Source organism: Nipponia nippon, unplaced genomic scaffold (assembly GCF_047370975.1).
Source record: "Nipponia nippon isolate SJK-2023a ecotype South Korea unplaced genomic scaffold, ASM4737097v1 scaffold_10, whole genome shotgun sequence".
Lineage (NCBI taxonomy): Eukaryota > Metazoa > Chordata > Aves > Pelecaniformes > Threskiornithidae > Nipponia > Nipponia nippon.
Genome location: NW_028262291.1, coordinates 7,116,896 through 7,139,122, shown reverse-complemented (window position 1 = coordinate 7,139,122; position 22,227 = coordinate 7,116,896). Strand labels below are relative to the sequence as shown.

Genomic DNA, 22,227 nt, shown 5'->3' with positions numbered 1-22,227 from the left:
AATCAAAGCCGAACATGGAGAGTTATACCCTTTGAACGAATGAAGAATATAGAAATACGTGTCCTGAAGTAGCCTCCTTTTCCAGAAAAAGCCTCACAGAGTGAGTATGTCATACTTGCACTGACATTGATTTAATACAGAAGGTAAATGCAATACATTAGCCCCGCAGATAGGTTAAATTTATGCCGAACAAGAACCATAAAGCACATGCTTCATGTTTCCCACAGGCAGAACAGCAGCGTTTATATATGCATTCCATCTCTGGGGGCACTCAGGGTGCACAGAGACATATCCACTCCCTGCATGGCGTTTTTAGCGTGTAAAGTCCTCAGTAATGTTAAGGGGTGGAGGGGGTGCGGGGCGAAAAATAAAAGAGAGGGCATTTTCTGGTGAACTTGCCATAATTTTGGCTGGCACCTGGGCAAGGCAGAGCCCAGAGGCACCGTGCCCGTTACACCGACGGGCGGGCGGCTGCCCGCCTCTGCAGGGACCCGCTGCTGGCCTGCCCTGTCCACACGCCTTCGCACGTCCCCGGTGAACGCTGCGATGGCTCCCCGCAAGTAAGCCGCAGGCTGCTGCCGTGACTAACACCCCTGTCGCGACCAGAGCCGCCACATCGCCCCCTGTCGGCGCCAGCCCCGCCCCCCCCGCCCTTCCGGCAGACGCTGCGTCACTTCCCGTGCGGGCCGCGGCGAGGAGAAGATGGCGGCGCTGGGCGAGCCGGTGCGGCTGGAGCGAGGTGAGCGCGGCTCCGGCCGAGGGACGGGCGCTCCCGACCGCCTTCCGCCGCGGGCGAGCCGGGCCGGTGCAGCTGCTGGTCCACCCGCTGCCCGGGCCCAGCCCTGGGGCGCGTTGCAGGGGGTCCGGCCCGGGCCCCGGGGACGGTCCTCCTCGTCCGTCCTCCCCCGGCCTGAGGCCTCGGGCAGCGGCGCGCCGCCGTGCCGCGGCCGCGGGGGGAGGCGAGAGCGGGCAGCCATGGCGGTACTGCCCGCCCCGGCCCGCCGCAGGGCGCCGGGCGGCCCCTCTGTCCCGCAGGCACAGCAGCCATGCGGGAGCTGCTTTGGGAACGTCTCCCTTCGCTGCTGGTTCTGGAAGAACTGCTGCTGGTGGGACTCGCTCCTTCGCTTTTCCTTATGCGGCCCCCCAGGGCTTTTCTCGCGTTTCATTTGGTGGCTGGGTTTCCATGGATGCGCCCGCCCCAGGCCTTCTGTAGATGTGTCTGCTGTGCCTGCGCTAGTGTCAACACTTCTGCCAGCTCGTAACTCGGCCTGCCAACTCCTTGTTTCTGTGTCTCTCCTGGGAAACCTTACTCTTGAACACAGCTGAAGTTCAATCTGTTAGGCGGTGTCTTAGCAATAATAACGCACTTGTTTTTAGAGAAGACAAGCGACACATGCAGGAGTCCCTCTACGCTTCTTCGTGGTTCAGCTCAACTCTATTATCCTCTCACATTTATATTTTCATCCCGATTTTCCAGTTTATAGTCTTAATTTGTATTGTTAATACTGTGCAGTGTGTCACTAGATTTAGTAGGGAAGCAGGTAAAATACAAAACCTAGTTGTGTATTTTTTCTGTAGTACGTTTGTGTCTTTTGTCCACGGCTTTTAAGAAACAACGATAAACTTCCTTCAGGGGGCTTCTTCAGAACTGTGCAAGATCCACAGTAACTCAGTGGACACGTGCTTATATAACAATGTATATGGTTGGTTTATGTATATGTTATATATACATATAACAATGTATATGGTGTGTCTTTGGGGAAATAGGCATGGGAAAATGGAATTTAAATGGGAAAAGAATAGTGAGAGTGAGAAATCCTATTCTTGACAAGGAAAGCAATTAAGTGGAGTGTAGGTGATTGGATGAACTGTTTGCCCACTGTCATTCCCATTTGGACCACCACCTTTGCTCACAGTCCTAGATGCTTTTTTGTAGGCGTATAACACCCTGTGTATACCCACTTCATTGTGTTTGGTATTATCACGTGTTACCTACCACAGAATTCAGTTTTTCTATTTGCCTAACCCTCCTTCCCATTCCACAAGTGAAGCACTTGTAACGTGTGAGAGAAGGCCTGTAAATAGTGACTTATGTAAGAACTTTGCTTCCTGCTCCGCAGATCATCTACCCTCCCTACTCCAAAGCTTGTTAATTAGGGCAGCTGCTTTGGCAGTGGATTAGTTGCTCTTGGTAGGTCTGCTCAGTTAAACCTCAGGCAGCATCCTCCTCCACCTCATTACCCTGCCACTATGCTCTGTCCATGAAAACAAACAAATCTGCAGAGTCACTTAGGGATCAGTGGAACAAAGGAGCTATTTAGTCTTCTGGCATATTGGTCTTTTAAAGAAAAGAAGAAAAAGGGAGCACAGTATAATGGATGTACAAAAGCAAGAGCTTTATTTACAGAAATAAATAACCTCTGTTAATTGTATGGGATTGACTGCAGATAACCTGATGATGAATCATCATCAGCTTGAAAGCCAGCATCAGTAATGTTGTTGACATATAGCATAAGAAAAGAGAACAGTGTAGAAAATTAGCTGATTTAGAATGGTTACCTTGTGCTTACTATCCGGGCCATTGAAAATTCTCCCTGTCTGTTGTCTCCTCTAAGCTGTATTGCAAACACCACTACCCAAATTCACTGGAGTGCAGGAATGAAAAAACATTTAATGTTTCAAAGTTACTCTTATGGTTTGGTGGTGATATGCGATAACTACATACATCTTAGGCATCCAGGCTATTTGAACATAAGCAGCAGAGGAGGTTAATCAGGAGTATCTATGAGGATGCTGCATTTTTCCACTTTCTGTGTTTTGTTCACACATATGCTTGGAGTGGTGGCATCTTGCTGGCTTTTTTTTCCACATTCTTTTAGTTTAAATGTATCTTTTTTTCAGAACTTCAATCTAGTATCCTGTGATCACAAAAAATGAGTTGTGAAGAACAGGCGGCTGATTCAAAAAGGACGAAAAGGTTAAAAGAAAATATTTTTTTTAATTATGTCCGGATTCCATTTTACAATGAGTTTTATGGTTTTTTAATCACCTGCCTCCGGAGTTATTTCTACATCGTTCCTTGCTGAAATCCATCGTGGAAACAATTATGTAGTGTTCATTTCAGTCTCTGGTTGTGAACAGTTGGCCAAACTATAGTGTTAATATTGCAAGGAAGACAGCTTTCAGCTGATCATACCCCGAGCAGGAGTTCAGGAGGAAGCAAACTACATCAGCAGAGCAGTCAACAGTCTTTTCTTCTCCAGGCGCAGCTGTAAGAAGGTGTGTTTTGCCACCCGTTCCCAGCCAAACTAGTTCCTTTCCAGAGCAGTATTGCTGGGAGGGATTGAATCTTCAGCTTTTGACTAATAGTGCCTAATGCAGTTCTGTATGAGAAAGTTATGCTCTTTCACTTTCAGACTGGTATAATGGGGTCCTGTCAACAGGGTAAAACAAAACAACTGTTGGGGAAAAAGCGTCCTGGTAATGGGATCGATTGCCTCGTATCTACCTGAGCAAGAGGTGCAGTGTGATAAAAGGAGATCTGTAGAGTCCTGAGGACCCAACTTTTACACTGTGTCTGTCTGTTTTGGGTTTTTACTTTACAGCAGCAGCTTGGTCCTTTGATCTGAAAGCCCTTTTTTGTTGAAGTGCATCTTCTGCTTTCGTTTCATCTAAAAGGAATCCAGTTCAGTGTCTCCCAGTCACTTTTTGACAAGCTGATTCTGTGCTCTTAGTCTATGCTTTATGAAAGACACAGCTGGTTCCCATACTAGCCAATTTTACCTTAGGGTATAAAATGCTATGCAATTAAACATTTCGGCTCTTAGGAGATCCAGGTAGGAAATGTATCTAGTTTATTGATGAAACATGGAGGTCAAAAAAGAGGAGAAATTAACAAATGGAGTTCTGAAGTCTTGATTTCTGCAGCTGCTCTGTGGATCAGTAGATTGCTGTCACCCTTTAAAATTTCTTGCAATATCCTAATCAAACTGTTAGATAACAGGTTCATGCACCTGACAGCTTAACATGGTTCATGGACCACAGACTGGAGAACGGCCACGTGCAAGTGTACTCTTCATGTGCATGAAATAGTCATTTGTCTGCAAACATCTGCAAGTATGTAAACGATAGCTGTATTGTAATTTACATACTCAACTAGACTGTTTTCATGAATGTATGGAGTGTTGCAGGATTAGAAGTGCTGCTGTTGCCATTTGTTGATCATTCTACTTCAAGCTGTTCAGTGCAAGACTTCATGAAATTAAGATAATTTGTACTGCAGTTGCTGAACACAAAGATTGCTAAGAATGCTGGTGATTTTGCATCATAAAAAGATTGAAAGATTAATAAACAATCACATCTAGAATCTCCTCAATTTCATCAAATATTTTTTCATGTTAAATAAAATACAAAATGTGCGTTAGGAAACGAAAAGCTTTAGAAGCATTTTTTTTTTGTTTTGTAATTGTTGTACAAATAGCAAATATGCATGCCTGTGTGAAATGAGTTCTCTGTAGACTTGGGATTAGTAATAGCTAAAGTTTAGGTTTTGATATTTCTTTGCTTTAGATACCTGATGCTTGTAAAGCTTGAAAATGCTTGCCAAAAAATGCCAAGTTCTCATGGCACGTAGAAACGTTAACTCTCATCTGAAATAATTTGTGTCTTGTGACTGTAGTGATAATACTTGGATGTTCTTCCATGAAGGGTTTGTTTCCAGTCCGTGATACAGACACAGCTTTAACTGTGCTAGTGGATGACCAGTCTGTGAGGTTAAGTTGTACCTTGTTTAACTGGCTGCACTGCCTGATCTCAGTGTAGTAGTCGGTAAGATGTGTCTCACTGATAATTTATGAAAGTGGACAGAACATAACTGTGGGTTGTCTCTTGCCAGTGCACTTCACCTTAATTTCAGAACACGCACCCCATGGGTTTTTCATCCTGTTACGTAAATTCTCTTTTCTTACGCTTGGCCTTTAGGAGAAGTTAGTGGCTCTTGCACATCTTCCGTGCTGACGTGATGGCATTGAGTAGACGTGCGTTCACATGAAAAATGATTGCCTAAAGGTTAATTACTGAAAAAAGGAAGTAATGCATTTGGGATATAGCAGTCGCCCGGACTTCATCCTTTTCTAAAATAACCTGTGCCTTATTTGTATAATAGATTAATCACTGCTGCTTTGCCTTTGTGATAATGAAGGTAATCCTTTCTATGTGCTTTTCTGAGAGACTGTTCTACTTCTATTGAAGGACTTGTGTGATTCAGAATCATCACTGATGTAACACTTTGGAAATACAAGTGAGGGATATTAATGTATTTTACTCTTGTAGAGCTGCCAGGAGCATGTCACATAGCGTTTGATGCCCGTCTTGAGTTGTACTGGTCTGGCATCAAATCCTTCACAGGGAGTTCAGTTCACAAAGCAGCATCTGCATTTATGAGAATATGGACAATGTGGATTCTTAGGAACAAATTTCTAGGAACTGGAACAAAGGTTTGGGGTTGAGGATTCCAGACTACAGAGAGATTCTCTCTCAACTGAGAATATCAAAAGGAGTTTGGTTGATTTTCTGAGCACTTTAAAAAAAAAAAAAAATAGGCCAGATAGTTCTCAGCCCTGCTGTAGGGACAGCATCTAGTGTACTCTTGTTGAACTGATTTTTTGAATATAAAAGAAATGTTAGCATATTTGACAGTATTCTAGCTGGTTTTAACAAAATGTTATCTGTGCAGTAGATAAATTATGAAGTTATGCATATGAAATGTTGATAAGTGTACATATCGATGAAATACTTCAGCCTGATTTAAACTTCAAGGAAAAATCAGATTGTCTTTAAAATATACATATGGCAGTGACACTTCCAGATATGTTACAGGGTTGGATTGCTGTGGTTGGTTTAAAAATAGTGGGAAAATATGGTGCTTTATTGTAATGTTTTGTAGATACATAGTTTTATGGGACAAATGAAACTAATATGTAGTTTTAAGGTGTATACAAGTGCACACACAGACTGCTCCGTTAACTTAATTTAAAACAAACAAACAAAAAACACCACAAAACCCCCCAAAAACCTCTTGAATTTCCTCAGGCATTCCTCATTACTAGTGCTTTATTTTTCTGTAGACATCTGCAGAGCAATTGAGTTGCTGGAAAAACTACAGAGAAGTGGAGAAGTGCCACCACAAAAGCTACAGGCTTTGCAGAGGGTCCTTCAAAGTGAATTCTGTAATGCCGTAAGGGAGGTAAGTTAACTTGACATAAGTAGTTACGTTGACTGAAAAAAACAGTATGTTATGCTTTTTCCTTTTTGTGTTCAGTGCAATAATCTGATTTTATTCTTTCTAAAAGCTGAATTTGACTTACACAGCTTAACAGGAGAAGACTTATTTTTAAAAGTTCAAAAGAAGATAGTTTGGGATAGCATAGGTGTATTAAATAATGGCTCAGGAGCAAATCACTTTTTACAGTTTATTTTGAGAATCTGTCCTTACTGGCAGCTAGCAGGCTGTTATCCTGTTGGAATGTAAGAATGGACAAAGTACGAATTGCCCCTGTACGAATCTTTTAAGTCATACAAAAGTACGACTCTTTTTAAGCCAAATCCATGTCACCTTGCTCATCACCTTGAGGTGGAGCCTTGTACCACCTCATCTTCATTCCAGATACTCTTTTGGAGATTTTTAAGTGATTGAATGTACCCTGCTATTGCTGTTGGTGCTACCTCTGATGATAACACCTGGAATGATTTAAAAGATCTGCTTGTAGACACAAGTGTCATCTTGATGTTTTCATCGTATTGAGAACAGTGTGTTTATTGCTTAGCAAGTCCAAATGATTGGCAGGTAGATGTGAGGATGTGGGTTAGCTCTCAGTGTAAGCACCTCCTTAGCATTAGTATTTTTACTGCATCTGTGTTTTCAATACCCTTTTTTTCCTTAAGATATTCAGTCAGTTGCATCAGTTGAAGGAACATACAGGGTTTTGGGGGGAGGGCTGGGTTGTTGGGAGAGCTTTGAAAAGCTGTCCTTAAGTGGTTTTGCATGCATCCTTATTGAAGAGTTCCAGCTCGAATCAAACAAGAGAAGGTAGTCATTCATGTCTCCAGTCAGGTGTGTTAGACTAGCCATAAGCACTTGTAAATTAATGGTGAGGTCTGAATGCTGTGGAAGGAGGAAAGATTTAGATTGAGACCTAGGTATTCATGGATTAACTGAGCAATTAAGATGCTGAGAGAGTTGCTTCTTGGTAGCTTGTCACTTGACCCTTGTAGTGAATCAGAGAGTAACTTCTTATTAGAGGTGTGTACTTTGTAATTTACACATTTTTAAGTTGTACCTGATATTTTGTTATATTATCTAAGCAGAAAAATATCTGTTTTCCCCATACTTAAACTGTTTTGTCTCTAAAGGTGTATGAACACGTATACGAAACTGTGGATATCAGCAGTAGTCCAGAAGTTAGAGCTAATGCAACAGCAAAGGTAAAAGCGAAATGATAACTAGTGTAAAATACAGTAGTTTGTTACTTTAGAAGCAGAAGAAAATTATTTAAAATTCAGAAGGATATTATCTAGATGTCTGATATAATGGATAAGCTTAACGGGTTATTAAAAGATATAACAAAAGACTTATTTTTAAGTTTCTTCTGTTTTAATTTTATTCTTGGAGTTCTAAATTTTTCATGCTAGTGTTGGTATCTAGGGAACTCATCTCATTTGTCTTAATATTTAAGTACTTTGAGACAAAAATACTTTTTCAGCCTGTTCACTGTGTCTAGCTGAGGGGTTTATATTTAATTTCTTATGAATAGGAAAATCTTATTTCTTACAGGCCACTGTAGCTGCATTTGCTGCTAGCGAAGGTCATTCCCATCCCAGAGTGGTTGAACTACCCAAAACCGAAGAAGGCCTTGGATTCAACATTATGGGAGGGAAAGAACAAAATTCTCCAATCTATATCTCTCGAATTATCCCTGGCGGCATAGCTGATAGGCATGGAGGCCTGAAACGTGGAGACCAGCTGCTTTCTGTAAATGGAGTGGTAGGAACTCGTTTTCACTTTATGTAGCAGTAACTACTTGTTTCCACTTGGGGGCATACAGAGAATATACATGGCACAAGCTTGATGTCGCCTTTTAATCTTGGCAAAATAGTTTTTTTGTCCTTGCAAGAACAACTTGCTTAGGTTTCTGTAGAGTTGTGTGCATTGAGAGTTCTAGGATTATATTTTGGTTATCTGTTTCAACAGGGAACTGTGCTATTTGTGTCAGTATTTCAGATTCTGAGGGGTTGTATAGATCTAGTCAAAGTATTGTTTTGTGAAATAGTATTAAACTGCCATTATGGCTTCCTCTTTCATCCAAGTTTCATGATGCAGATTTTAATTAATATAGTTTTCTGCACCTTCTAAGGTAAGTAGCAAATTATGCTATGTTGCGTTAGACTGACCAGATTCTCATTATCCCAATAAAAATGCTACTGCGTAATGAAAGCTGTAATAAGATGGAACTACAAGGTGGTGTTATCTTCAGTTGTGTGGTATTTTTTTTCCTTCCTCTTAAGTGTACTGAGCTTCAAAAACTGAGGCTTTCTAGCATATTTTAAGGGGTATATGCCTGAAGTGCTGTTGTGGATATTTATTTTTAATAAGTATCCTCTTCTAAAGAGTACAATACAAAAAGCAAAACGCAGAGTGACTGGAAAGAGGAGGCTATGGACAGGCTTTGACTTAAGGCAGCTGCTAGTCAAATGCCTGTAAATATCTCTCAAACTCTTGCTTTTATTTACAGAGAAGCTGTATGCTAGCTTAAAATTAATGTTCTCATAATTACATCTGGAAACCCAATTTTATTTTAAGACTGAAGGTCCTGTGCTCTTCAACCTGAGTCGGGTTTTTTGACACATGAAAGGAATACAGACCTACTGGGTGTCTCTGATCTGGGACGTCCCTGCTAGCCCAGATCTCTGACATACTTGGCTCCTGACTACTACCTGCGAGTCCTGACTACTACCTGGGAGTCCAACTATTCTTTGCAGGAGATGTAAGAGAAATCATGGCCATAGTGATGCAACTGTCCTTGGCCTTGCCTTCCTGTTATTTTGAAGCATTGAGGGACAGGTATAGCATTGTCTTCAGATGAGGCCTTCCTCACCCACAGACCCTCTTAAAGAAAACAAAACCACCACTCCACCCCAAACTGAACCCGATCATCAGACAGTTGGTACAGCTAACAGTGATTGCGTGTGTGTGCATGCACATGTATAAATATATATAGCCATTGTAAGAATACAGTGAGTGAGTGTGTAAAATACGGTTGAGAATGCTAATGTGGTCTCAGAAGAAGAATCTTCTGATGTTTAGAGATGGAATCCTGTCATCATAATACATATGACAGGCATTTTCTTGTAATTTCTAATTTAATACTTAAAAAAAAAAATTGCCACTGCCAAGACTGCAGTGAATGTGCCTTAAAACAAGTTTATTAGTTTTCAGTTGGGAGATTTTGAGTGTACTCCAGAATTTTAGGTGTTTTGCTATAATTAAATGTAGAACTTTACAAACTTTTTATTAGCAGTTTTAAACAGAACAGCCTACACATCCACTTGAATAACAAAAATGAAAACATTCAAATGTATGTGTTGTCTAAGTCTGATAGAAGAGAAATAACTTGGGTTTTTTTAACTGTTGTCTTTCTTTCTGTAAGTAACTTTATAGTAACGGGGAAACCCTCCAATCAACAGGTACATCACCTGCCTTCTAGCTTCTAATAGCACCAGTGGGAGGTAGGCTTGGGGTAGTCCCATCGTTGTGTTTAATAAGTTTGGGAGAAATAAGTTTTGCTGATAAAAATGTATGCTGTCCAGGAATGTGTATTTGGATGCTGTTGTTGAGAATTGTTGCTTGAAATTTGTAATTAGATGAATCCAATATAACCCTAGTAAATTCTGAGAGTTGTTTTAGGAAAGTATTTTTATTCTGTTCTTACTGAGTTGCGTTAGGCTGTTCTTATTCAGTTTAGAGGAAATTAGCTTCAATACCTTGCATTTACTGAAGGAAGTGTGGAGCGCTAAGATAAGCAACACATTGCACGTTAGCTGCTCTGTTGCAGGTGCCCAGCATGCACTGTTTTGCCTTGTTGTAACACAGGGTAACATCAAGAAGGCAGCTATCTTGCAGTTGTCTGTGGCAACTTATTAGGCAAATTAAGGATGACTACTGAATTTAAAATGCATGCTGAAAGAAGATAAACAATCTTGAATTTTAAATAAGTGTCCTCCTGAAGTTGTCGATTTTTAAGTGTAATTTCATAATTGCCTAATGTTATCCTTATTTCACTTACCGTATGTAAATACAGAATTTAATTGTTCGGCGTAAACCTAACCAAAAGTTTTGCGCTACTCTTTTGTTAATACTAATTAGTATATTTATCATCACCTCTTACTGATTTGCTGAAGCATAAATCCTGAACTTGGGTGACATTGTCCTTGAGCGGTCTTCAAACTAGAGTACTTCAATATTTGATTATATAGAAGTTGTACAAAAAATGAAAAAAATCTGTTTTCAGTGTGCGTCTTTACTAATATTGTGCTTAATGGTTTATGCTTTGCAGAGTGTCGAAGGTGAACACCATGAAAAAGCAGTAGAACTGCTGAAGGCAGCTCAAGGAAAGGTTAAATTAGTTGTGCGATACACGCCAAAGGTCCTGGAAGAAATGGAGTCGAGATTTGAAAAAATGAGATCGGCAAAACGCAGGCAGCAAAATTAACATTGTATGCAATAACTTAAAGAGAAAATATATTCCAATTACATTTTATAGTTTGCTTTGTGACTCAGTTGATCCAATGCCTGGGCTACGAAAGACACTGTCCTTTTCATAGAATCGCAGAATGACTGAGGTTGGAGGGGCTCCTGGAGATCATCTAGTCCGACCTCCCTGCTCAGAGGAGGGTTAGCTAGGACAGGTTGCTCAGGACTGTGACAAGCTGGGTTTTGGAGCATCTCCGAAGATGGAGAGGCCAGAAGACCTCTGGGCAACCTATTCTAGTGTTTTGATCTCCCTCACACTACGAAGGTCCATTCTGATCTTTAAATGGAGTTTCCTGTATTGCCATTTGTGCCCATTGCCTCTTGTCCAGTCACTGGATGCTACCGAGAAGGGTCTGGCTCTTTTTATGCACTATCGGGCATTAACACACATTGGTACGATCAGCCCTGAGCCTTCTCTTCTCCAGGCTAGACAATCCCAGTTCTCTTGGCCTCTCCCTGACTGTCAGATGCTCCAATCACGTAATCATCTTTATGGCCCTTCACTGGGCTTGCTCTTGTATGCCCATGTCTGTATTGAACTGGGGAGCCCAAAACTGGACCCACCGCTTGAGGGGAGGAATCGCCTCCCTCAGCTTGCTGGCAGTGCTCTTCCTAGCGCAGACCAGGAGGCTGCTGGGCTGCTTTGCCGCAAGGGTGCGTCAGTGGCTCACCGTCAGCTTGGCATCATTCTCCGCAAGGCCGCTTTGCGGCCGGTCAGCCCCGCAGCCTGTACTGGTGCATGGGGTTATTCCTCCCCAGGTGTAGGACTTTGCACTTCCCTTTGCTGAATTTTGAGACTCCTGTTTCCCCTTTTCTCCAGCCTGCCGAGGTCCCTCTGAAGGCCTCGCTGAGAGCGTACTCTGTCCCATCAGCCATGTTATTAATGAAAATGTTAAACAGCACGGAGCCCAGTGCAGACCCCTGGGGTGCATCAGTAGTGACTGGCATCCAGCAGGACTTTGTGCCGCTGATCGCAACAACCCTTGGCAGTTCAGGCATTTTTAGAATGTTTTCAATCTCCGTGTGTTTCACAGCTCAAGAGGAATGTGTACTTTTAAAATGGCCTAAGATACCCTGAAAAAAGCATATATATTGATACTTTTATTGATTTCTTTTTTTAATAAGTCTCTTTCATGTCAGACCTTTAAGCATGAAAGTGAATTTACGGATTTTTCAAAGGCATTGAATAAGACATATTTCTACAATTGACATCCTTTTTTTCCTGTTTTCTTTTGGCATTACTTAACATAAAATCTGCACGGTTTTTTGCTGAATGATTTTGGAAAAAAAGATTCTTATGTAGCAGTATTTTGGCACTTTTCTTAAGAATATATGTTGTATATCAACTACAAAACCTAATCATGATCTACTGTGTAGCTGATAATGATACCAGATTTTGTAATGTTTCGGTGAGTACATTATTTTTACACTTCTGCTAAATCGTAATTCGTTACTCTGGAAATTGTATTACCTCACCTGTAAATAATTTACAGTTGGTGTTCTCACAATGATTTTGTAATAGCTGACATTTACAAATTTGCAACAATCATTCCTGTAACTTATATTATTTTGTACTTATTTTAAAGCAGTAAGGGGAAAAATGTAATTGCTTATGCATTTCTGGGTTGACTCTCTAGGTGTATTTTTATGTTCAGAAACAGAAGGTATGTTAATGCAGTGCAAAAGAATTCCAGATATTTCCCTGACTTTCTGCTGTTGAAAAGAAATATTCATCTTAACTGTCATACCTTTTGTGGTTTTTAGTATGTTCTGTTGTAGTCTTATCTACAGACTGACTGTATCGGTCTTGGAATAGTACCTAAATTATTGATTATTACATTTATAAGAGTAAATGTTCTGAGGCTTATATGCTAGGTTACTATGTCATGTGAACTTGTCTGGGGTTTTATTACTGACTGCTTCTGACTTGGAGGGTTCTCGTTTGTGCTACAGAAGTACTACATCACCATTGCTATAACACTTTATGTGGAGTGGTGCTGTGGTGGTAATAAGGAAATCTCCAGGTATAAGCGATTAATATCTTATCTCAAGCGTGGTTGATGGTGGCACGGTTTTTGTGTGCTGTTGTGAAGAAACTTTTTTTGGACAGAGGTCCGCTTCTTGGAATCTACCAAGTTTGAAGCTGTACTTGTGTAGTTTATGTTTTGGGTTGTTCGGGTTTTTGGGTTTTGATTTATTTTTTTTTTTTAAAGCTTCACCTTTTGGTATATACCTAGAATTAACTTAATTGTCTGCTGGGTGTCTGTTCACTTGTATGGCAGCTATGAGTGCATCCTAATCGACTGTTAGTAATTTGATTCTTAGGGGCTTAAACTGAAAAGTGCAGTTCTTACTGTGTGGCTAATCCCTAGTCTTTTCACATGGAGCAGTGTGATCCACTGTGAAATAATTCAGTATGTGAAAGAAAGGAAAAGGTTAACGATCTAATAATGACGGCATGACGTTTGTGCTTTGTCAGTTGATCTATTGGAAAAGAGGAAAATGCGATTGCTACAGGCAAGTGGGAAATGTGATTGCTTTCTGCATGTTTGTAAGCATGGTAAGCCTGCAAAGAGACATTTGGATTTTAAAGATACTGATAGTTTGAAAATGCAGTATAAATATTTATCAGTTAGATGACATTGAGCACTGAATTGCGTGGTTGATACCTGTCATAGGCCTCTCCGAAAGGCCTCGTGTTGCTGATACAACCATGTTGCAGAATTGTATATTTTTATGGAACAACTAATGTTTAAAGTATTGAGACCAAAATCACTAGTTAGACCAATTGTGGATGTGTTTTAATTTAATTGTAAAATAGTAGAGACTTGTTTTAGAGCTATATATAAATATATATATTAAAGAAAGGTATGGATACAAGATAGAAATGTGCGTTTTAAAACCTGTATCCCTTGTGTTACTGAACAAAGAGGCGTGTTTTGTTACTCCGGAAATATTTACTCTGGTGCAGCTAGAGCTGCTAAATGCAGTAGCATTTTCATTCTGAAATGTAGCATTTGGATACAGTTTGTCAACTACTACAAAATGTGGGGAGGCGTATCTGGGCATATAAATTGTACGCGTAGAATTTAATAAAGTTTTTAAATTGCAACAACCAAAAAAAAAAATCCAATAAACAGACAACTCATTAACAGTCACCTTTAATACTATAAAAACCCTATAATATTAAGGAAAGAACGGATTTAAATATGCCAAGAAACTTGATCTCTGTTACTACTGAGCAGTGCCTGTACTGTGTTAATATGCAGTCCCTATACACTTGGCATACGTGGGTATGCAAACATTAAGAAGAGGTATCATTCCTGCAGATAACTTCTGCATCTATTGCTGCTGTGAGGGATCTTGGGGTTTTATCAACAGAAAAATAAAAGTTAAATTTCATGTGCATTGTGTTCGTGCGTTTTTCTTCTGACTTTCCATTTTGAGTACTGTTTTCAGACTGCTGTAATTGGGTGTTTATAATCTCTAGGGCACAACATAAACACCCTGCATGTGTGTGGGCCTCCGAAGAGAAAAACTCTAGATCTTTTGTTACGTTGTTCTCTGGATTGCTTACGGATCTTCCCTTTCCTACCCCAATGTTTTGTGATTTGCTGGAGAAGAAAATTAGAATGCTATAAAGTATAATATATATATCTATCATACCTTGGACCTCTTGGGTTTTTGAGACCTCCTTAGTCTCGGGTGCGTAAACTGACATGATGCGTATTGTTCTGAGTCAGATACTATCTTTTAATTGTTTGAAGCAAGTATCTCAAGTAATGAGATGTTGAATTTCTGTAATTCCTTGTTTAAAGACCTTGTAAGGTTGTCAGCTCCTCAGAAAAATGTGCCTGGAGTTATGAACTGAGATAAAGGTAGGAGAAAATGCTTCAGTTCTGAGTGTAAAAAGACTTTTTTTTTTTTTTTTTCATGTAGGTAGGCTGGGCTGCGAATGGAAAATATATGCAAAAATCTTTATGTGAATATTTTTATTTGATGTAGAGGACTGATAACACATGAACTGGAAATAAAAACACTTTTTTATTTTAAAATCAGGTAATTTCTATGATCTGGCTTACACAGTGGCTCTGTTCTGCTAAATATGATTCAGACTTATAAACTGTGAATTTCAACGTAAGGCTTGTAACACTGAACCAAAGACTGAAGTTAATGTAATTTTATAACTTAAAAAAACAGTAGTTTATCTACCTCATGTATTTCATTGCAATTACAGGCTTAGCTGATTTTAAAACACCTGGAAAGGTTGGTGGAACGTACTTTATTTCCGACGTCGGATTTCAACTGTGATCCAGCAGTCAGCATGCAAACAAGCTGGAAAGGTTTTGTCCAAGCTAGTATCCCATGTTAAACGTGCATGGACTCGGCAGAACCAAACTTACTCTTAAACTAAATAAAAGAAGCAACTTCAGTGTTTTACTGCAAGACTATTTTCCTCTCTTCTGATCATTTCTTCTGGAGGCTGATGCTGGATGCAAAAAAGTGTTTTCGTCTTAATTTAAACCCAAAAATGCTAACGTGGAAAAGCAAAGCTGCTGTGTGTCTGAGGCTGCCTACATACTGGCATAAAGTGATGAAACTTGGCATTCCTGGCACCCTCTTGTCCTCCATTACGAGTACTTGCTTGTGCTGGCATTTGCTGGTGTTTTGACCGTGTCTGGAGCCGTTTCAGTTCAGTAAGCTAGCAGAAACCAGTGAATTGTGCATCAGGTTTTTTGAGTCTATCTCCATTGATGTGAGCGGACTCAAAAAGCAAAGTGCATGGTCAGAGGAATTGCACTGGTGCAAGGAAAGGGTGAGACCCTGGCAGGCAGACAAACTGACTGGAATCACGGGGCAGCCCAAGATGCGGAGCAGTCTGCGTTCCTCTGATCCTTTGTCTTGTAAAATCCTGATTAGGAGCTGGTTTTTGAGAAGAGCCTGGGTTGCAGTGCTCACTTTTATAGGGGAAGTTGTCCTTTGCCTGGAGGGTCTGAGGCTAAGAGCACAGTCAACAAAAGACATCGGAAATTCAGAAATGTGCCTCGGGATAAAATTGGTAGCTAGCTCTAATAGTAAAAAAAAAAACCAAACCAAGAAAACTCAACAAAAGTTCCAGGGAAACCTTTTAAAATTAAATTAGCATTGAATTTGAAGTCTTGATGTACTATTTCTTGTGGTTTTAGAGGCCCATCTTGGGTCTAGAGTGATAAAATCATGAAAAGCAAAACAAACTTTGCATCCCTCACCTTTGTGTTTTGCATTTTGTTGGGTTTCTTTTTTTGTTTGTGTTGGTTTTCTTTTTTTTTTAAGTAAATTGGGTATTTTATTGGTAACAAAGGCTTAAAAGCTTTAAAATAGTCTTCTGCTCAGATACATGCTAATCGTTTCTTCCCCACTCCTCAAAGAAAAACGAAGAAGCCTCGTTGCACATTGCAAGACTTCGGAAACTGGATCTATTAATCCCAAACTGAACAATCCTCAGATACCTGTATGACCTTTCCATCTGTTTAATTGTATAGTTCGATGTATTGATAAATCTTGCTTATATAGAAAGGCTTCTGTTAATATAGAAGCTGGAGTAAGATGGACACATTCCAATATTGCTGGGCATTCGTGTTCAGTCTTATAAAACCAGACATTGAAATGTTGTGTGCTGTTGGGAAATGGTGGTATTTAAACAGTTGTTTTCTCCCTCTCAAGTAAATTCCCACCCACCCACCCCCCTTCACCAGGTTTTAAAAAATAGTATTTTCCTGGCTGGTTAATCTGATTTGATAGCATAGAAGCAAACGTGGCTAAGAGTTACCCGGGTTTTTGTATGAAGTGACTGGATTTTTTCCATCATATCACCTGTTACAGGCACTCAGACATACGTTCTGCCATGTTTCTTTCTGATTTCTTCTTGGCTATCTAGAAAATAGATCTGTAGAGAGGAAAAAAAAACCCAAACACCCCACCACTAACAACAAAAAAGTCATCTTCCCGAACAGTGCCAGACTTTAGAGTTGTGGGCTTCCAAAGGTCAGTAAAACCACCTGTAGACGGCTCTTATCTAATCTCGGCTCAGCTTCTCTGCCCGAGCAGCCCAGCAGCATTGTCTGAATAAAATCTAATCTGTGCTGGAGCCTGGACGGCTAACAGGGAAATAACTCATCAGGCTTTCACCTGCTTCAAGTAGCTGTAAGTAAAAGGCAAAAGGTAGTGATTTATTGTACTACCGGCATTGCAGTAGCGCCTACAAGTCCCGGGTTTGAATCGGGATCCTATTGTATTTTGCAGTGTACAAACAGAGAACAAATAGTTTGGCTCCAGAGAGCCTCCATCTATTGCTAAGAAAGTGCAGGTTTTGTGGCTGGTATTGTAAGATAGGTGTTTCTGAGAAGTGGGGAAAAAATACAGTAAAAAAAGAAATAAGACTTTTCACAGTTTCCTCTCTGATTTCATTTGGGGCAATTTTTTTTTCCCCCTCCGAGGAGTACAAAAGTGAGCCTGTCCCTCCGCACGAGCAGGCAGCTCGACACGCAGACACCTACTCTGGTGTATGTTTTAAAACTTGCTATTTTTTGGCAGGCTCCTGACCAGCTCTCTGCTGAAGCCGAGAGCCTGCAGTAGCCATGCTTTTCTTTCAGTCATCCCCACGATAAACGTGGAGTCCCCAAGACATTGTATTTGCGTTGCTGCGTCGTGAAAGTATTAAATGCGTATAACGTGTCTGTCTGAGCTGCTGCTGGCGTTAGACGTGGGTCACGCTGCAATGTAACCACGCACAGCAACAGCTTTCCCTAAATGTCAGGACATATTCAAATGAAATAGCAAGAGTAATTCTAATGAGGCAAGCAGAATGCAACGAGGTAAGTAAAAAAAAAAAAAATGGATCATGATGATAAAGGATTGCAGTTACTTATGAAAAGTGGTGGTTGTGTCTTTCAAGTTTCTGTCATCGGTTAAGCATTGCCAAATAGGTTTGTTGCTTCGTCCTAGGTGTCCCCCGAAGTTTTCACATTAATTTCCATGCTCTGTCTGGCGTGCGAGGCATTAGCATCGTGTTGTGAGGTCATCCTTGGTATAGCGGCCAGTGGATATATGTCCCAGGTAGCGATTCATCAGTTGCTGGTATGTTTGCTCCTCTCCACCAAAAGTATCTTTGAAAAGTGCCTGGAGAGCATCAGCGTTCGCGCGTGTCGGTTCTTGAATCGGCACCAGCCCCTCTGCAGAGGAAATACTTACTGCCAGCTTTAGCCTTGCTTGTGATTTCAAAACCTAAAGAATTAGTTTCAGCTTTTATATACCCTTCTCAATATCTGATGGCAGAGAACACGACATTAAAATATTTCCAAAAATGAGCTGGCTGCCTCTGAAGAAGCTGATCCCTGAGGTGGAGAAACGTTCGTGGCTGCTAAAGGATTTATTTGTCCGGATTTTGTTCAGCGGCATACACCCCCTCCACAAATACTGAAGGCAAGCTCTGGGTTAAGCCCGGCTTGGCGAGGGGTGCCACCTGGCAGCAGAGCTGTAACGACCCCTCTTCTGCCAGCCGACAGCAGGCCTGCTCTCCGGGCGAGCGACAGCGCGCTGGCATGTGCAGCTTTCCGGTTCGTTTTGCAGGTGCAGTCATTTTTGCATCAGCCTCACGCTGCAGAACAAAACTTGAACCTCTCTGCACGGCAAGCCAGGCAGAAATTACGGGAAATGACTTAGTGGTGAGCAAAAAAGGCGAGGATGAAAAGCTGGGAGGGACGATAAACTAGGATAAAATAGGCCCAAAATGACTAGTGTACACTTAATGCCCCAAATTTTGAAGATAGCTTAGTATCTGATAGCTCAGCTTGGTGGTAAATCTTAATTACTTAGCAGTTCGCTTCCCTTCCTCCCCGCAAGACACAAACTACTTAAAATAAGGCTGGGATTCCTCAGTTACGCTGGTAACAAGGACTTTGCCGAAGCCGGTTGGGTCAGTTGCCTTGTAACTGCAGGAGCTTCTCAAAAGGACAATCTAAAGTCAAGCCTACAGGAACTAAGGCACCCACAGACTAGTAATGTTTATACTGCTTCAAAACATGGGTAAAAGTTAAATTTTTCTTCCACTGTTTGAATGAGAGACAAAGAACAATCCAGACAAGGCGTTAGATAGCGATGAGGAGCCGCCTGCTGTAACAAAACCGAACCAACGCTTCTGGTCATCTTCAAGGCTCTGCACACAGAAAGAAATCAGTCTCGTGCAGTGACCTGGTCGTTCAGAGAAGATGCCAAAATAAGGTATCTGGCATGTGCGCAACATGATTTAAATCTATGCACTGCATCCGGCAATGTTATTGGGCTAATTTATACTAGCAGCAAATTCGACTCGAAACCTATGGGGGGTGTATCCCCTCGGTCTTCTTCAGGGATATTCTCGTATCTATGACTTAAGAAGAAATCATTTGTTAGCACTGCACTGAAAAAAGTTCATTACCAAATGATTACATTATGATTAATCGTTCCCTTATAAGATCCATGTATTTCTTCACATGTATTTTTTCTTCCGGAGCGTTTGGGTTATTCTGTGGTGACGGTAGATAATTTATCAACTTGAGTTTTCTTTGATAAAGAACTTAAACAAAAGGATTTTATTCACTCTAACACAGGCGCTTTAATAATATTTTGCTGAACAGCTCAGGATCGTGGGCATATTCTGGGAACAGTTTATCATCAAAGTCAAGTTTACTCCTTTACATTACTTGGGCTCCACTATAATTCTTCAAAATAGGGTTTAAGTAGGATTTAAAGCCACATAATCCTTAAGCTGGTCCTCTGCAAAGGCAGATTTCACCCTTAAAGCACTGCTTTGTTTAGGTTTTTTAATTCCTAGTATAATGTCGTGCCTTAAATTTTATACTGGCCAGCGCTTCAGTGGCTTATAAAAAAGGTTAAAAACAGGTTGCGGGACTTAAAAACTCAAGTTCTTGTCGTTCCCTACGGAGGGCAAAGGGGCACGGGCAGGGCAGCGGCTGCTCCCCGAGCGGCGAGGCGGCTGGGCGAGCGCTCGCCCCCGCTAGGTGCTGCCGGAGAGCCGCCGCCGGGCCCCTGCCCGCCCCTGCCCGCCCCTGCCCGCCCCTGCCCGCTCCTGCCCGCCTGCTCACCTAAAGTGCGCTTCTCACTGCTTCTCAGTTGGCCACGTACCGTGCAATATGCCAAAATGCTTAAAATACGTATCAGTGGACACGTACGTTGCCTTTTTAGCAATTGAATCAGCGGGCAGGCTTGGCTTCGAGCTATCAGGCTTTGTTCTCGCAGGCTGTTTCCCTCTAACAGCAGCCCTGTCTTCACTGAATTACATGGGCTTCTTTGTAACCTCTTCTCTGCAAAGCATTTCCTTGTCATATATAAGCCTTCTGGTCATGAGCTGATTTCACTTTGGCTATCATTTGATTTCTCTTAATGTTAAAAGTATTTCATGCCAGCATGTCTGTAGAACATCTTAGAATCATAGAATTGTTTAGGTTGGAAAAGACCCTTAAGATCACGGAGTCCAACCGTTAACCCAGCACTGCCAAGTCCACCACTAAACCATGTCCTCAAGCACCACGTCTACCCGTCTTTTAAATTCCTCCGGGGATGGGGACTCAACCGCTTCCCTGGGCAGCCTGTGCCAGTGCCTCACCACCCTTTCGGTGAAGAAGTTGATTGTGCCGTGCTTGTAATGAGTATTTTATAGAGGAAGATTAACTTCTAAAGCTAGGACCCCCCTGCATGTCAGCACAGATCATTCCCATTTCTTTGAAATGAGCGAGGGTCCACAGGCTCAGTGTAACTCAGAAACTTGTTGAATGACCGCAAAGCACGTACAAAGTCAAGCGATGCTCAGATGTAAAGCGGCGTACCAGGGAGGAGGCAAGCGGCCGGACAGAGAGGCGAGGCGCGCAGTGCCTGCCCATCCGCGGGGCTCTGCCGAAGGCCTGCAGGCCGCGGGGATTCATCCGAAAGCGGGAGAAGCTGGGACGCTGCCGGGGGGATCAGACTGCCCATCGCTACTCTCGCTTGGGTGGAGGGGAAGGTGCCAGAGGGACGGGTACTCGACGCGTCCTGCCTTACGCCTGCTCTCAGGCAGTAAGACAAAGATGTGCTGCGCTCTACTCACGGTGGAATATCATTGCTGCCTTTACAATAAGATGCATAATAGGCATTAAAGCCTGTTTTAGCATCTTTTAGTACAACAATTTCTAGATGGAATACAGATTGGCATGAATATTGGGCTAAAACCTAACCTTACATACTAGTTATTTTGCCCTAAATCACTTTTTCATTCCTGTGTAGTTTCCTATTTTCAGTTGATGATTGGGTTAGAGTGCTAAGATAAAATTAGTTATGTTATGATGCTATTACATTATAGTGGGAGCTGGTCTTCCTTTTATTTAAAAGGGAATACATAGTACTGGAGAATGTCCAGAGCTAATTCTAGACAGCAGAGTTGCTGACACTTCTAGGCTAAAAAAAAAAAAAAAACCAAACCAAACCAAACACCAACAGCAAAACCCCCCACTCTCTCGGCTGTCCTCTCTTTTAGCTTTGCTCTATTCAATTTACTGAAGGTGTTGGAGTGAACTGTCTGGTGTTATTCTCTTGTCCTTATGGTGTAACATCCCTTTTCCATTCACAGCCCAGCTCACTGGATTCCAGAGGCAGCTTTTGGGACAACTGAGCAAGGGCAGCTTCACCAGGCCAGCCTGCAGAGCACGTTACGCCCTGGACCATGGAGGCAATCCATACACAGACATAGTGTTAGAGGCACTGTACCATTGCAAGTTAAGTATTGTTTACATGCAGAGGTAATCTTTAATTATGAGCGTTTTTAAAATTAATTTTCTCTCCCGTTTTTATTCAATTTTTAAGTTGTGTATTTCTTTCCTTTACTCTCCATGTGCTGTTTTTAAACTACGGATCTTAGTGGTCTTGCTTGTCTTCGTTAGTTTGTCTTGTGTTATAGAGATGTAAAATAGGTATTGACAAAGTCATTTTCTGGGCAAGCTTTTGGCCCTACCAAAACAATTCTCAACTTTTTTTCCCCCCAATCTAATAATTTTTTCTGAAGTCTTAAATTGTTTCTGTGTTTCTGCTATATCAAGGTTTGGATCTTTGTAGTCATTTTCTTAACAAAACTCTGAACTCCGTTTGGCCTCTCTCTTTCATTTGACACTTGTTTCCTGAGACGATTTTCAGTTCTACTTCAATTGAGTAAAAGTTTCGGCCTCCTTTCTGGGAAGGATTATACTTTAATTTTTAAGAGAACTTGCTTTGTCAGTGCAGATATTCCAGACTTTGCTACTTTCTACTCACAGCAGCTCTATGCGATGTTCTCTGGCATACCGTTAACCTCCTTGGAACTGGAATCAAAGCGTTAATTAATTTCTCAACAATATGGGACTCAAACAGGGCGATGG

General features: G+C 41.5%; 1 protein-coding gene across 5 annotated transcripts; it reads left to right on the top strand.

Annotated features, from left to right (window-relative positions):
- The first annotated feature begins 672 nt into the window (after positions 1 to 672).
- LIN7C (lin-7 cell polarity scaffold C) lies at positions 673 to 22,128 on the top strand. 5 transcript variants are annotated; one of them, XR_015701287.1, is made up of 6 exons: positions 677 to 739; positions 6,126 to 6,244; positions 7,411 to 7,482; positions 7,832 to 8,041; positions 8,858 to 9,221; positions 9,705 to 9,763. XR_015701287.1 is itself a non-coding variant. In XM_087743491.1 (5 exons), the coding sequence occupies exons 1-5, from the start codon at positions 703 to 705 to the stop codon at positions 10,764 to 10,766; spliced, it is 594 nt and encodes a 197-aa protein (XP_087599617.1). In that variant the 5' UTR covers positions 673 to 702; the 3' UTR covers positions 10,767 to 14,209. The 5 variants fall into 5 exon arrangements, 3 of the variants coding, with proteins under 3 accessions (XP_087599617.1, XP_087599605.1, XP_087599591.1); XR_015701288.1 differs by having other exon boundaries at positions 8,858 to 9,041; positions 9,705 to 9,732; XM_087743491.1 differs by lacking the exons at positions 8,858 to 9,221; positions 9,705 to 9,763 and adding an exon at positions 10,611 to 14,209 and having other exon boundaries at positions 673 to 739.
- Positions 22,129 to 22,227: the final 99 nt, after the last annotated feature.